Here is a 15901-nt window from a genome sequence, read left to right on the forward strand (position 1 = left end):
TAATAGAGCTCTTGTCGCAACACTTTGTGGAGGCGTAGTGTCGTGCTTTGGCTTCGTCGTTCACGAGTCCCTGCATCGCGCGTAGCTAAGCGACGCGTGTCGCAACCAATCTTGACACGATGATTGCTTCCAGGACGCGACATCAGGCCTCGTCGCTCATCGCAGAAACTCGAAAATCGGAGTTCGGAATAAAGCACACCGCAGAGTGAAGATGATGACTCGGAAAGGGCGCATGACCAGGCTGTGCCGCTAGCCGTCACTGCGGGGGTTCACCGACCGAGCAGGCCAACGCCGACTCGACTCAAGACGCGAAGCTGCAGCCACTTTCTACGACATATGCTCCTCTGCGCTCTTCCTATAGAGCCCAGGGCCTAGCATGTGTCTACCCAGACTTACAACATCATGACAGAACGCCGGCTGCCAGTAAGGCAACTGGTCATCCTCTGTACGGCAACCACATTCACAATGCAGCATGTCGCTAACTTCACCAACAGCAATATGTCGCTTCGCCGAACCCATCGCGCTCACCTCAGTCTTCCCATACCTCCCCGAAATGATGGAGTCCTTTGGCATCCCCGAGAACGACATTGCTCGCTGGGCAGGAGCTGCTTCGGCCATCTTTTCTATATGCCAAGCCTCCACCGGCCTGCTCTGGGGGGCAGCTTCAGACAAATATGGACGAAAACCGATAGTACTACTGGGTCTGTTCAATACTATGTGGACCATGCTTTTGTGGGGTTTCAGTACAAATCTACCAATGGCATTGATTGCGCGTGCGCTTGAAGGTCTCGGCAATGGCAACGTTGGTCTGCTTCGGACCATGGTCGCTGAGCTATGCCCGTGGAAAGAATTGCAACCGCGTGCCTTCTCTGTCATGCCTCTGGTGTACACGATTGGCGCCGTGATCGGTCCCACATTTGGAGGAGCCTTGTCGAACCCTCTCCACGTAGATCCACGAAAGCCACGAGGAGACGCTTTGCTTGAGCGCTTCCCATACCTTCTTCCGAATCTAGCGGCTGCTGTCATCTTTGCTATTGGGATTTTGGTTGGCTGGCTGTTCCTCGAAGAAACCTTGGCAAGCAAAAAGCATCATCAAGACCTCGGACTGAGGACCGGCGCCAGACTCACTGCCTTCTTTCGCAAAACGTTTCGCCCAGTTGCAGCAAACGATAATGCTACCGAAGAACGCGAGCCTCTCATGGGTCGGCAGAAGGCGACCCCAGAGACAGTAGCCACTGAAGGTGTTGCTTCTGAGATCATCAAGGAGGGCTCACCAAGGATTCGAGACGTCCTGACTTATCAGACAACTCTCAACTTGGTAGTATACGCTCTTCTCGCATTCTACACACTTGCTTATGACCAGGTAAGCTTCGTGATATCCACGGCAGGAAGTCATTGACCCCCCGTAGCTGTTGCCCGTCTTGATGCATCACCCAACACAGTCACGCGATGATCCAAATGTCCAACTTCCGTTGAAGTTTGCAGGCGGCTTTGGTATCGACTCGAGACGTATTGGTGCTATATTCACAATATTTGCCGTCGCTTCAGTCACCTGGCAATTTGTGCTCTTCCCACCAGTCGCTCGCTACCTTGGCGTCTTACGTTGCCTTCGGATTGCGTTCTCCATTTTTCCATTCGTGTATTTTGTTACGCCCTTTGTCACGCTCATATCTGACCCCATCACCAAACAGGTCGTCATGACTGCGTTGCTAATGGTCCGCGGTATTGGTGGAACTTTTGCCTTTCCTACCTCAACCATCATGATCACAAATAGCGCATCGAGTCTGCGCGTACTTGGCACAATCAATGGTGTTGCGACAAGCATTTCGGCAGTGGGTCGAGCTGCCGGTCCTGCCGTTGGTGGTGGCTTGTTCACCTTCGGCGTGAAGCGCGGGTATATCATCGTGCCATTCTGGACATTGTCTGCGGTCGCACTCCTTACATGTATACCCACCTACTATCTCGTGGAAGGAAAAGGATTCGGAGACGATGCCGAATCGAAGGTCGAAGAAGCAATTGAGCCAAGGATAATTCGCGACGAGGAGCAACCACCAACACGCCAAGACCAGTTCAGTGACTACGACGCAGCGCAGTCAGAGTCGGATTTCGGCGAACCCGCAAACCTCCTGACTCTAACGAGTACACGATCGAGTGCTGCTATGTTGTCTGATGACGATGCAGACGACGATGAGGACGGTCATGGTAGATGGAGACAAGGCTCAAATGGATTAACGACTGCCAGGAGCCATTCTCAAGTGGGTCGAAGACATGTTGTAAAGAGACAATCCTCTGTACCGATCGGCATGGGTGTCGGCTTCAGGCGCTACAGTTCGAATCTCGGGACTTCTGGCATTGGAGCCAACGGGACTAGCTGGGGAGGGACGTAACAAGTTATCGACACTGTAAACGCCATTTAAATCGGGCGATGCTACCGCGTTCTCTGTTCAGAAACGTTACGATTTCGACTTTCTGTCTGCGTATGTTCAAAAGTTTTACTGGTGCGAGCGGAGGAGTTTTAATGAGAACATACGCGCTGCATAATGAATGCCAGCGTTAGAGTGCTTATGCTTTCTAGAAAATGGCCTGCTATATACAAAACTTATTCTCAAAAGTATTTAAAAAGGCTTCTCTCAAGTACATCTTCTGTATGCTCTGGATTGGCCTACTTGACTTTAGACCAGAAGTAAATGGAGACGCATAGAAGAAGTCAAAATGCTTATGTACATCTCAAGCAGCATGGAACCACAGAGCCTTGAATTCCAATTCCACAACAAACTCCTGCCTTCGCAGACCAAGAACGTTATCACGCATCGCTGGCGCAACTACAAGACCTAAGAAGGCCCTTTGTCTGCACGCTTATCCATGTTTTTTCTGTTTCTAGCCAATAAACAACGTCGCGGACCTGAACATCGCGAAAGCCAAGTTAATCGCTGCGCGCCGATTGGGCTTGGACGACGCGATGATGTCATTTGAGACAACGGATAATGCACTGCCTCAACCACGTCTCTACGGACTGGGATGTTCAATCCACAACTATCCGGTATCTCGGTGCGATATGACTCTCAATTCCTGGTGTTTGCCAATGTCGTGTTGCGCCTGCGCTGTTCCGTAGCAGATTGACGCGACCTGAAGGTCTATGAGTTTGGACAATGACAGATCCGATTGATGAATTGCGAGATCCGCGCAAGGCGAAGAATGATTTCTTGAAGTATCTTCGGAGAGAGATGTTCACTTTGAACTTTTATCGGTAAGCAAAAGTCGCGTTTTTCGATGGGCATATGCTGATTGCGCACTCTACTCTGCAGGGCACATATGTTGTACTTCATCATTGTCATTGCAATCTCATCCGTCATTGTATATGGAGCAGGCATTGCACATGGGCCAAAAGAGTATGGAAAAGCTCATTTAACGTATATGGATGCGTTGTTCCTATGTACCAGTGCGATGTCGACGACTGGTATGTACTGTAATAGAAAGCCTGATGTCACAATATTGACAAAATGCAGGTCTCAACTCTGTGAATCTAGGCGACCTGTCGGGCTTCCAGCAAGCAGTATTATGCGTCCTGATGATACTGGGAAGTATCCCCTTTGTATCGGCCTGGGTTGTGCTCATACGGCGAGCACTGTTCCGCAAGAAAATGGCCGATGTTGTTAAGCATTCGCATACTATGCGACGACTCGTGCAAGATATTGAAGAAAGTAATCGGATCCATCAAGGGGCTAGTACGAGTAGCAGTAGCCCCATACCAGCCATAGAACTCGGCCAGACAAATCGGGGCAAGCAGAGACATAGGGAGCGATCGCCTAAGATACAACCACTCTCCAGAAGGCGCACTTTCCACCATCAGTCTGGATTCGGCTTCGTCCCAACGCCCTGGGAGACAAAATTAGCCCGCAGTCTCTTCTCCCGCCTCTTCGACCGTTTCACCAGCGAATTGAAGCCCGAACATCACGGCTACTTGAGCTTCAAGCCTCATCTAGACTCCAAAGGCCGCTTCATGGAGCTCAGTGAACACGATCGCCTCGAGCTGGGTGGCGTCGAATATCGCGCTCTCCAGGCCCTACTCTTCATCCTCGTCGGCTACCAGATATTCTGGTACACAATGGGCACCATCTTCCTCGTCCCATATGCATACCGCAGCTCAACCAAAGCCATACTCCGAGACGCGCAGCCAGGCGGCGTGAACCCAGGATGGTGGGCATTCTTTGCCACCGTTACAGAATTCGCAAACGGCGGGCTCAACATCCTCAACGCGAACTTCATTCCCTTCAGCGGCAAGCCCTTCATCCTGCTCGTCGCCGGCTCGCTGGCGTTTCTGGGCCAGACGCAATTCCCCATCTTCCTGCGGCTGACAATCTGGCTCATGAAGAAAATGAGTCCGAAGGGGTCGCGCTTCCAGAATACCCTGGATTTCTTGTTGCAGCATCCACGGAGGTGTTTTTTGTACTTGTTTCCGAGTAGAGAGACGTGGTATCTGCTCTTCATCCAAATCAGCATCGACATCACAGCCTGGCTGTGCTTCGAGATCTTGAACATCGGCATACCAGACGTCGAATCCATTCCTACCGGCACACGCATCCTCGACGGCTTATTCCAGGCCACTGGTCTGCGAACCTCGGGCGCTTACATCATCTCCTTCTCGTCGCTTGCGCCAGCCTGCCTCGTCGCGTATCTCATCATCATGTACATCTCCAGCTATCCGCTCGTGCTTACGCTGCGCAAGACGAACACGTACGAAGAGCGGTCGATTGGGCTACAAGAGCACGACAGCAGCGCGGCGGGGATTGCATCACATTTACAGAAGCAACTCGCGTACGATATCTGGTTCCAGTTCTTCGCTTTCTTCTTGATATGCATCATCGAGCGGGGGCATATCGTCCGCGGCGATCCTGGCTTTAGTGAATTCTCTGTCCTTTTCGAAGTCACGTCTGCATACGGCACTGTGGGTCTCAGTACTGGCGTGCCTGGCAAAGACTACAGTCTGTGTGGAGATTTTGCGAGTTTGAGTAAAGTTGTGTTGTTGTTTGTCATGGTGAGAGGTCGACATCGTGGGCTGCCGCTGGCCATTGATAGGAGTATTTTGCTGCCTGGGGAAGAGTTGATGCAGAGGATGGACGCAGAGTATAGTGAACGAGGCGTGTATTCTTCGGGGGAGATTGAGGAGTTGAGGGATGATATTGAACAGAGTGGGAGACGAGTGCCCGGAACGAAGGGCAAACAGGATCCTGAAAGGACGCGGTCTGATCGTGAGCATTCAAGATAGTCTGGTTCAGTTGCTTTCGGCAGCACACGAAGACTAAGAGGGTTGCTTGAATTCAGAGTTGCTGTCCTCTCCATATATCTACTGCCCTATCGAACGATCAAGTGAGTTGTACGGGAGCAGAGCTACACATCTGTGAACAAACTATACACATCAATGGACATTGAATGTCCATCAAACAGCTTTACAAAGTCAACTGAGACTACGTGGGGAAGTTCCCAAGCAGTTCTTGCTGCAGGCAGCTCCCTCGACTCGAGCAGACCGCTTCCTCCGCTGCCAACTTAGCCAACACCCGACTCTGCCCCAATTCACGAGATTCACATTCGCCAACGCATCGTCAGCCATGATTACACCCGAGTCTCTACCTGCATAAGGCGAGCAGAACCCACTGGTCGACAACACCAACCCAGCACATCCATCTCCGGGCTTCCATCCTTCCAGAACCCATACCCCCAAGGTACACAATCCTCTGAGAAGAGAGGCTGCATGTCGACCGACGTCACGCCTCCTTTATGCTGACAGTGTCTTCGGAGTGGTTCCGACCCCACGGCCACGGCGACCCCGAGACCCGGCTCACAGCGCAACGGACCATTCACTGGCCACCGAATTCCAATCCTCATCTCAGACCGTTCATGCCGCCGTCGTACCAACACCCACGAACAATGCTAGCGCGTAGATCGTGTTAATGCGCGGCATATGGAGATTACATGCCATGGATGGGGGGGGCGCGTTGGCGATTAGACGTGAGCATGGGGAGCGTGGGTTTGACACGGTCCGGTGGGTATTCATGCGTTGGATGCAAGGAAAGGGAAAGCGGTGCGAGGATGGGGAGGCATGCAAGTCAGCGGGAGATGCGCCGTTAGTGCCGCAGCGCCGGGCCTGAGCATGCTGGAGTGGAGGCCGGTGGGCTTTGAGTTTAGGATATATTGCGGCGTGGAAGTCTTTGCTGGGTGTGGAAGGGTGTGAAAAGATTGTGTAGAGTGTTCACCGGACCGCGAACGCCTCGTGAAACTTACGACCCCTGTCCTGCTCCATTTCAATACAATCGTCCATCCACATCCATGCTGCCTTAGGCCAAAACTCGTCATCTGACTCAGAATTAGATAAGGTCCATTGGCGCCAGAATTTGATCAACCATCCTTCACCGCCACGATGTGAAGTCCTCGCATCGCGGTGACAAATCCTGCAGACGTTGATGTTTCAAGTCTGCAGCAGGTCAGGATCGGGATAGCTTCGCGCGAAGAAAAAAGTGGAGGGACGCTAGTGCGTGAGAAACGGTGGACGGGTCAACGTTCGGGCAGCCGGCTGTCAAGATCTCATAGTTTCCGATCGGGTGTGGCGGAGGATACGAGAACGTGCGGAAAAGGCGTGCGTGCACGACGTGATTTCTCAAGTAACTTCCGAGGGCAAACGGGTCGCATATTCGAAAATAATGTTTATTGTTTGTTGGCCTGAGAATGTCAGCGCGAGAACCAATATCGGCGAGATGCGAATGCGAAGTCAATCAGGGACGAGCCAAGCTATTGCTCCAGATTCGCTAAACGGAGATATCTCCATCAGGATAGCGCGATGCAGACATCAAACACCACCAAAACAAAACCAGTAGGAACAATATTCATGCAGGGTCAGATCAGAAAAGAGTTCTTTGAATTAATTTGCGAGACGCGTTTTGACTGTCTCTTTGTGAGGTAAGGGTACATGCTAAAGCGATACTTGATTGTAGATAGAGTAGAGGAAAAAAACTGAATAGAGCACCAAACTAAAAATTGTGTGGAACAACATTTGTCGCGCATAACCACGAGGCAACCACTGTAGGGCACATTCGCTGAAGAAGAGTGAAAGAGAGTAAGAATTGGAAGAGTCGTGCAATGGCCTAATATAGAAGCACCTATTTTCTGTCATCGTTGAGGAGGCTGGCGATGGGCATGTTGTCGCGCGGCGCCGAGCTCCAGGTGCCGGACCTTTGGCGGCCAGTAGACGGCACGGGCATTGGCAGCATATATGGCAAGCGCTCCGACGCCGAGAAAGAGTGCTGGCCCATTGGGTTCATGGGGCTGTAGTGCTTGGCCGGCTCGCTGTGGGCAGGGGACGCATACTGGAAAGGCGAAGGCTTGAGCATGGGGTTGTGCATGATGCTGCCGTCTGGGGACGCGTCGGGGGTAGGAGGACGAACACCAGCAGAGCCGTTGCGCCAGATCTCCTCGAGTTGCGCTGGCGAGACATCAGCACCGTAGTCGGCGGCGACCGTGGCCCAGAATTGGTTGCGGCGGGCCTCGTAAATGGAGCGGAGGCGGTCAGTGTCGACAACCTTGGGCTGATGAGCGACCTCGGTGTTAATGCGCAGGCCGTTGAAGGGTTCGGGAGATCCCTGAGGGGTGAGGGTGCGCGGCTTGGGCAGGAGAATCTTGTGCTGAGCACGTCCAGGGGAAGCAGTGACGGACCCGGCCCTAATGTGCGGGCTACCGTTGTAGCTCATCGGGGAGCTGTGACGGGAAGACTGCGAGTACGCGTCGTGGTCGATAGCCATGGCATAGGCCGGAGAGGTACCGTTGGAGCTGCAGGAGGTGGCGGAAGAAACAGACGAGGTGCGCTTGCGGCGGTGGCTACCGTGGGAAAGCTGGTGGAAGTGCAGGCGGCATGCAAGCTCAGTCTTCTTGAGATGTGCAGCAATGTGCTTGTAAGGCATCTTCTGCATGCGGGTCTGAAGCAGATAGTTCTCCTAGAGACATGTTAATTCGAGTTACAATGAAGCGAAGGCTACAATGATCTTACCTCTTCTTCAGACCAAGACCTGTTGCCTCCAGCAGACATCTTGCGAGCACGAAGGCTGGAAGGGTCCGGGGACTGCGAGTTCATCTCTGGAAGAGGAGAGAGGATCTGGGGCTGATGGTGAAGCATTGTGGAGGTCGTTTGGGTCTGGTTTAGGTGGTGTTGGTGTTGTTGTTTATTGGGGTGGTGATCGTTTGAGTATTGCCGTCAAGTATCGTGAGATGATCGTGTCCGCTAGGGATGTTCGTCGGTAGTCTTCGAGGCTGGCTCGGAAAAGAAAGTATTATCAAAGTGTTTGGATATACACGAGGAATTGCTCAGCAATGTTGATTAAGGAATGTAAGGCAGCCCAAACCAGTGGGAATAAACGAAAGTATTACAAGGCTGCTAAAAGAAAACAAAAGACTGAAGCCGATTGAACAAGTGCGGTTGTAGCCTCGAAACTTGGGGCATCCGACAGAATATAAAGTTTGGCCGATGACAAGAAACGGGTCGTTCACTGCAGCGCACAGGGCATGGGTGATTGGAGGGGCGGATCTGATGTTGGCAACGTTTTCAAACCGCAGTTACTGCAGTTCCGATTGTGATGGGCGCCATGGGTGACAGCGGGCTTGGATGGCAAAATGTTTAGAAGAACCCTGACGCGAGACATGTTAAGCCGGAAGAGGATGGGACGTTAGTTTGAATTCGATCTGACCGCCGCAATGCTTGAGGCTCTAGAGCAGGTTGCATGAGTTTTGCAGCTGTTTTGGGCGCTAAGGAGCCAGTTTCAAAACTGGGGGCGTCAGAGAACGGAACGTGCCTCAGACTTGACGAAGCGAGAGGTTTGACAGTGTTTGGAGAGCCTGGAAACAAGCTCCACCCACAGCTCCAGAGCGTGCGGGCGCTAACTGCAAACGTAACGTGACAGGCTGCGGGAAGGAACAGTGCGTCGGTTTTCTCCAGATTCGGCAATCGGCACAGCCCACAGTGAATTACGTCTCGCGTGCCATCAGCACGCCAGAGCATCAACGCGCGCAGCGCGGTAGAGAAGCAAGTGTGCAGATGGAAGTTCGCTGTGCGAGGACGCGCAATATGTTGCGGGTGACTAGGTCATGGTCGACGCTGTGAGACGGGCGAAACGAGTACACACTCGGAAGCGTCATATCCGCCATGAAGCATCAACCTGATAAGGCGCTTCTCAGGCCGAGATCTTGGCGGTTCATGGGCGCTGCGACTGGGCGGTCTGGGGCAGAGCCGGTTCGATCAAACGCTTGAGGCTGATACTGATACTGGCGCTGCATCAGCCGCAGAAACAGGTGGAGAGCAGCGCGAGGCGGACACGAGGCATTGAAAAGGCTGCGTCGCCCCGTGACGGAGGGCTACATCATCCCGCTGGACTTGCGACTCCAGTGCTCGTCATTGTCAGCGGCCGAGCGATACTGTGTGAAGCTTGGGGCGATTGGATAGGTATCCTGGATTACTCTCCGTCGTAGTTGACAAGCTGCAGGAGGTAGTCTACAGGCGCAGCGCAGGCTTTCGCGGGGAATGGGCAGGGATGGTGAGGTGCCCGCAGCATCAGAGGCGGGCTAAATGGCGACACTCTACAACGGGGTGAGGCTATTGGTGGGCAGGGCGGAACGGGGGGGAAGATAGATTGACGAGTCTTGTTGACGTGGTCACTCTGGGTAGCACAGTGGCTTCAGGGTCGTCGTCGAGGTAGTCGTGACTTTCGCCATGATCGGTCAATCACGCACGCTGCGGGAAAGGCGCGACCGCACAGAGGAAAGAGCGACCGGGCCAGTACCTACCCCGCTATGTCTTGTGAACATCATCATGGCCACACCCACGCCCGCAGCGCCCGTCCGAAGGCCGCGCGACAAGGGCCACTCCAAGAGTCGATCGTGGTGTACTGTGGTATGTCGCCCGCAAGTGCTGGCAGTGGGAGGTGCGCGGTGCGCGTGTAGCGAGTGCGTGTCTCTGGGCACGGCTCCCCGTCCGTCGTGGCTGTCGTGGCTGTCGTGGCTGCTTTGGGGCCGCTGCATCTTCAGCTTTGATGCGTACACGCCATGTAGTCATGCACGACGCTGTCACGCGCACTTGGCCACATTCCAGGTTGGACGTCTCGCCTTCTCCATGACCTCAAAGCCACCTAGCCTGCTACCCCGCTTCTTGCTCGCACGTCGCCTTCGTACCGGGTACTTGCCACGACGTCCTCGACAGCGACCTTGCCCGCGCTCTACACCTCCGGCCAAGTACCTGTACAAGTGTCCCCGCTAGCCTTTGCCCGCTTAACCTCACTGCATCGTCGTCGTCCTCCACACCCGTGCCGCTGCTGTCCTCCCATTCGCTCGTCAGCCTGCGAACCTGACCTTCTTTGTATCCCCCGTACTTGATCGGCACTGGCAGCAGCAGGCCAGCTGCCTACCTGAATATCATCATGATCTACCGTCTCTACTCTGCCCGTCGTACCTCTTGAGTGCAATCCTGAAGCCTGCATTATACGAGCATGACACCACGCTGTATAGCGGCACCCAGTCTCACCCGTGAAGCTGCTTCGTGTTGCTGTCCGCCTGGTCCACGCCAAAACACGCCCATCTGCCGCCATGTCGTGAGTTTCTCCAAAGTATTCTGCCCCTTCACCTCGCCTGTTGCCCCGAGTCGCTCCTGCCCAGCCCTGCCCGCTGACCTTGTACCTTCCGTTTGCACAGCTCTTCACCCTCTGCTAGGCGCAATCTAAAACCCTCGCCCATCGCAACACCTCCCCAGCCCACTCCCCAGCATCCTGCCTCAACTGAGCTGCCAAGCTTGCAGCCAGCCCCATCCGTCACCACGGCAGGTCAAGAGTCGCAGAGCAGTGCCCCACCACCTCCTCCACTGACACCTACCGCGAACCGAAAGCGCAAGTCGGTGACGCTGAATCAGCCGCCAGAAGGCATGTCGAGCTCTGCTGGGGGCGCCGATGCGCATGCAACCAGTGCTGCGCCCCCAGCAGCTGATGTTGATACCGCTGCACAAGAACCAAAATTGAAAAAGAGCCGGACAAACACGCCGTGGACGCCAGCTGAAGAGCTCAGACTGAAACAGATGAGAGATGCGGGCAACAGCTGGAGCGAGATTGCAAAAGTACGGATTCATCAAATCCATCAAATTCGAGTATGAGAAAAACAATCGCTGACCAATCGCGCAATGACAGACCTTTCCGCAACGCACCGAGGGAAGTGTGAAAAAGCACTGGTACAAGGTAGGCGCAACCACAGAGTGCTGTCCGACTCACCGCGCATGCTCACCCAGACAGGACATGCACTACGCAGAGTTCGCCGAGGACGAAGTGAGTATCCATCCGTCGTTCAGCGTCGCTGTGACTGACAAGTAAGAAGAGTGCTGCCCTGCTTGCTGCCATCAAAGAGTACGACGCGAACAAGTGGAAGGTCATTGGCCAGAAGGTCGGAAAGCCTGCAAAAGTATGACCTGTCCAGTAAATCTCCAAGTCGTCCAAAGGGTCACGAGCTGACTTGCTTGCCCGCTAGGCATGCGAACAGTATGCGAAGGAGCATTTCGGTGGAAAGTACTGAGCGACTCATGACCACAAACCGCGTCTTTTAGGATTTAGCGCAACACTCCCGCTTTATCATACCAACGGCCGTCTGTCGATCGAGCATTACAGAGCTTCTGCAGGCATCCGCCCGTACCTCTTGGTGTCCTCGATCGTGGTCCTTGGCAGTGGGGTACTGCGTGCACGCGAGGCACATGCCGGCTTTTCGTTTGATCAAGATAATCAGCCCATCGGTCAGGTGGCAAGGTTTCTTGATGTTTCTTTTCGTTTTTCTCCATTCTCCTTTCCGATGGTACGCCAATCGTCCGTAGCGAGGTCCCGTTGTGGACAGGATGTGGCCATCCTAACGAGTCCGGAAACGGTAGTAAACCCTTGACAAGTGCGTTCTGGGAGGGAAGTGGGAAGTACGTTAGCTGATCGACAAATACTATTGGCCGACATAGCCTGCTCTTGGGTTCACCCTCTTGTTTCGGCTATCTGCAGCAGTTCGCGCCAAACGTTTCAACAGGTTACCGTCCTGCAACTATCGTCTGCTGCAAGCTCCCGTCCTGGGGTCGACTTGGGCGAGCAGCAGCATCGTCGTGTGGCACTTGCCGTCCGCATGCCGCTTGTATACCCGTTCGCTCAAGGCGTGGCACGTTGGGAGAAAGGATCGACGTTATCCTCGTGCGATCATCGGTTGTTAGCGCATCGATTTCGAGATTCCCTTGTGCAACGGTCAACGTCCTAAGCGAACCATCGGCTACTTTCCCGAACCAGATGTATGGGCGCAGTCAAAACATACAAGAAAGCTGGAGGTTGGATCTGCCGCTCCACGCGCGATACTGTTGTCGTTGACAGCCACACCGAGAACAATATCGACGCATCTTGCTGCTCCAGGATGCTCGTTATAACACGGCAAGAATTCTCTTTCTGGGACCTGGGTGTACCCAGGACGCGTGTGATTCGGAGAACACGTCGCGACGCGTTTGCGCGGCTTGTGGGGGAGTATTGAAGCATGGACTGCTTTCTATGACCGGTCAGACCTATGGGCGCGGGCTATTGCTCGGCCATCATTCAGGCTAATTCCGAAGGTTGGTCGAGTACTTGAGGACGGCGGACGGGCATGGTTAGCTGCGAGGCCTGGCAGAGTCACACTCTGCAAACTTGAGGTCATACTCGCCCGAAGCGACTGCGACGTTTGCAGGGACTCCCTGGTACATTATTGCCTAGTCTTGCGCCATTCTTTGTCATGGTCACGTGAAGGACCGCTTGGTGTTGAGCTTGCTGGTCGACTAATGTTCGTTGAGGAGGATGGCTTGCATGCTGCAGGCCGTCAGGCCACGGCCACATACTGTATCGCGAATGCGATGCGCCACCAGCAACACTCGCCCTCAACCCGCTGCTGCAGTCGAGAGATGAGATGAATGCGAGGTTCGGGGGCGGGCAGATCACAGGCACGTCCCTAGGGGAAAACAGGTGCCAAGAAGCTGTCGCTATCGAGCCGTGGGTCGCTCCCGAGTCTAGCGGGCCTACCTTCAATCGAGGGCCGACCTCATTGCCGCTGTCGTTCATGTCATGGCGCCGCTCGCTTCCTTCGCCTCTCCCACCATCCACACCGACATGCGCATAGCCCTTCCGGTCGCGAGCATTGCTCATCTACTCGTGTCTCAGGTACAGTACGTGGCTGTCGATGCCTTCTGCAGCGGCGCACTTGATCCTGCTTTGCCACAGCATGTGCGCGCTTCCCTCCGTGCACCCGTTGCCTCTGCAGTGCATGCTGCTGCGTCATCTGGACAGGGCTCGGAAGATTCTTGTGGCTGGGCGATCTTCTCTCACGGGGATGACGAACCGCATATAGACAGGGATCTCGTGTATACCTTGAAACGACCCATGCATGAGCCAATCTGAGGCCATCATGCCTATGCGTTAGAGGAACCATGAGTGAGGCATGTCTGTACCCGGACCACTGCTTACATGGCGGGTGCTACGGCAGGCCTGCTTCCTCTGCCGGCATTTACTATGTCCAGATCCGAGTACCGCGCGAGAAGCACGCAGCATCATGCCTCGAGAGAGCCATCGACGGGTAAGGCTCTTCCAGGCATGAACGAGTTCACGGTGAGGCACAACCCGCCATATGCCATGAGATGCGGTTGCGCTGCTCAGTCATGGCATCAGGCGACCTCAAGCTTACCTCACACGCTGGCAAAGCAGAAACCAACCTCCTCTGTCCGCGAACCTGGCTGTCCGCAGGCTCATCAATCTGGCATGCTTGGGCTGGTGGCAGCTCCCGTTTGGGCATTTGCCCTAGTTGTACGCTCGGCGCGCCTTTCCTAGCCTGTTCAGATTGTTCTCATGCACATCTCCTGGCCACCACGCTTCGCCAGGATCCGTGCTGCAGAGCCTGCAACGGCGTTGGAGATCTTTCTGGTGGTATTCTAGAAATAGGTCTACGATGGGATGGACCCCGTCGCCTGCTGGCCACTCGACGCCCAGTGCAAGTACCCTCATGCCAATTTCATTTTGCCTCAGCAGCCACTCACAACACGAGTCCACGGCATTGCACTGGCGTAATGGACCTTGCTACTCGTCCAGATCTTGTGCCGGGGACCCCCTCCCTGTCATGATCACCGCATTATGCTTGACGTAGAATTCGACCCGGGCCTTCCCTACTAAGCTTGTTCCGTGCTCTTCAGGAACAGAGACCGTCTCGTGGGGATGACCCAGAGCCCACCATGCTTGGTGTCTGTGTCCGTGTGGCAATCGCACAGGGCCGGGCTTTTTGAAGGGACGTAGTGCCCTAAATTTTAATGCCTTGGACCACTACGCGCGAACATCTTATATCCCATCCAGTGTCCCCAGCCGAACATAACTTTTAGGTTAGTTTTTACAAGGCTATAGCCCACATCCCGACGCTTAACACACGCGATAAGACTTCGACTGATGGCGCGTTTCTCCCGGCTCTTCTTGCTCCACCATTTGTCAATATAACAGAATTCGAATATCCCAAACACGTGCGATACAACCACCTTCGTTCGACACACCAACTCAAACTAGGCACTCTTTTTCTGGCTCAGGTCTCACTACGGCGGCCTGCCAGAGCAAGCTAGCTCTGGTAGTCTCCATGCGTATTCGCAACACTGGCGAGTCCCTATCGAGGCCCTTTCCTCGACTACAGCGTACCAGGCGATGCCGGGGAAGAACATCACATTCCGACGTCAAACGTCGAGCATCAAAATGTACTCCATCCCCATGGCGGACTGCCTCCGGGTTACCACCACCACTCCTTCCTGCAGCCACATCCGTCTCAAACGCTCCAACATGCTGGCGCTGCCCACCATCCCGCATACACAGATATCGAGACACACCCGTCACTACATCAACCGCACATGTTGCGCCATCACTCCATGTCTCAACAGTCGCCATCTTCCTACAACGTGGGCTACCCGCAAGCCTCGCACCAGCCGATTTCGCGCAAGCGCAGTCATCAAGAGGACCAGCACTTGCAACAGCAAGAGCTTCCGACTCTAGAGCAGCAACTCAATCCGTACGCACAAGCAACAGGAAGCGTCTCACTCGGTCACCCTGGCCAGGGATACTCCCTTCAGCAGTATCAACCGCCGCAATCCCCGCACTCTGCTCTTCCTCCTACGCATCATCACCACCTGCCCAACCAACATCGCAATAAGCGTCATCAACCGATGGAGGGCGCTCCTCCCTCACCCGCCCAGCATCATGGCCCTCCTAGCGTGGTGGGACAAGAGGGGATGCCCCCACCAGCAGCGCGACCGCGGGGTCCAAAGCTCAAGTTCACGCCCGAAGACGATCAGCTCCTAGTCGACTTGAAGGAGAAGAAGAACCTCACTTGGAAACAGATCGCAGACTTCTTTCCAGGGCGCAGCTCGGGTACCTTGCAGGTCCGCTACTGCACGAAGCTCAAAGCAAAGACCACGGTATGGACAGATGAGATGGTGAGTTCACCTTTTGTAACGGCGTCGTGAAACACGCGACGTCGTGCGTTGCCAGCCTTCAAACATCGGATGTGCTAACCGTAATCGGCACAACAGGTCCTGAAACTTCGCAACGCTATGACAGAGTACGAAAACGATCGATGGCGCATCATTTCCTCGAAAGTCGGGAGCGGCTTTTCACCAGCTGCGTGTAGAGAAAAGGCTTCGGAAATGGATGCAGTCGAGGGCGCCGAAGAAGATGATCAAGAACAACATCAAAGTGGCTATACCTCGTCGCAACTCGGCGCCGGCCCCAGCGATCCCGACCAAAGCTACCAGTGACTAGCCGAACAACAAGTCGATCGCCAGTGCGAAGGCCTAGCTGGCCAATTCGAAAGCCTTCGC

General features: G+C 54.4%; 7 protein-coding genes across 7 annotated transcripts; 5 read left to right on the forward strand and 2 right to left on the reverse strand.

Annotated features, from left to right (window-relative positions):
* Positions 1-472: 472 nt before the first annotated feature.
* Positions 473-2615, forward strand: SNOG_09794 (hypothetical protein; the record flags this gene model as incomplete). Its single annotated transcript, XM_001800029.1, has 2 exons — positions 473-1363; positions 1443-2615. The coding sequence occupies 2 exons, from the start codon at positions 473-475 to the stop codon at positions 2385-2387; spliced, it is 1836 nt and encodes a 611-aa protein (XP_001800081.1). The 3' UTR covers positions 2388-2615.
* A 1385-nt stretch (positions 2616-4000) lies between these two features.
* Positions 4001-5266, forward strand: SNOG_09795 (hypothetical protein; the record flags this gene model as incomplete). The annotated part of the gene is made up of 2 exons (XM_001800030.1): positions 4001-4437; positions 4465-5266. 2 exons carry the CDS (start codon positions 4001-4003, stop codon positions 5264-5266), a joined length of 1239 nt encoding a protein of 412 aa, XP_001800082.1.
* A 1885-nt stretch (positions 5267-7151) lies between these two features.
* SNOG_09796 (hypothetical protein) lies at positions 7152-8161 on the reverse strand (the record flags this gene model as incomplete). The annotated part of the gene is made up of 2 exons (XM_001800031.1): positions 7152-7964; positions 8036-8161. 2 exons carry the CDS (start codon positions 8159-8161, stop codon positions 7152-7154), a joined length of 939 nt encoding a protein of 312 aa, XP_001800083.1.
* Positions 8162-9649: 1488 nt separating this feature from the next.
* SNOG_09797 (hypothetical protein) lies at positions 9650-10445 on the forward strand. The gene is made up of 2 exons (XM_001800032.1): positions 9650-9736; positions 10025-10445. Exon 2 carries the CDS (start codon positions 10148-10150, stop codon positions 10289-10291), a length of 144 nt encoding a protein of 47 aa, XP_001800084.1. The 5' UTR covers positions 9650-9736; positions 10025-10147; the 3' UTR covers positions 10292-10445.
* A 6-nt stretch (positions 10446-10451) lies between these two features.
* Positions 10452-11586, forward strand: SNOG_09798 (hypothetical protein; the record flags this gene model as incomplete). Its single annotated transcript, XM_001800033.1, has 6 exons — positions 10452-10479; positions 10550-10622; positions 10819-11137; positions 11208-11342; positions 11392-11475; positions 11554-11586. The coding sequence occupies 6 exons, from the start codon at positions 10452-10454 to the stop codon at positions 11584-11586; spliced, it is 672 nt and encodes a 223-aa protein (XP_001800085.1).
* A 1182-nt stretch (positions 11587-12768) lies between these two features.
* On the reverse strand, positions 12769-13463 carry SNOG_09799 (hypothetical protein; the record flags this gene model as incomplete). Its single annotated transcript, XM_001800034.1, has 3 exons — positions 12769-12872; positions 12902-13205; positions 13386-13463. The coding sequence occupies 3 exons, from the start codon at positions 13461-13463 to the stop codon at positions 12769-12771; spliced, it is 486 nt and encodes a 161-aa protein (XP_001800086.1).
* Positions 13464-14953: 1490 nt separating this feature from the next.
* Positions 14954-15838, forward strand: SNOG_09800 (hypothetical protein; the record flags this gene model as incomplete). The annotated part of the gene is made up of 2 exons (XM_001800035.1): positions 14954-15517; positions 15614-15838. The coding sequence occupies 2 exons, from the start codon at positions 14954-14956 to the stop codon at positions 15836-15838; spliced, it is 789 nt and encodes a 262-aa protein (XP_001800087.1).
* Positions 15839-15901: the final 63 nt, after the last annotated feature.

This window comes from Parastagonospora nodorum, assembly GCF_000146915.1.
Source record: "Parastagonospora nodorum SN15 chromosome Unknown scaffold_15, whole genome shotgun sequence".
NCBI lineage: Eukaryota > Fungi > Ascomycota > Dothideomycetes > Pleosporales > Phaeosphaeriaceae > Parastagonospora > Parastagonospora nodorum.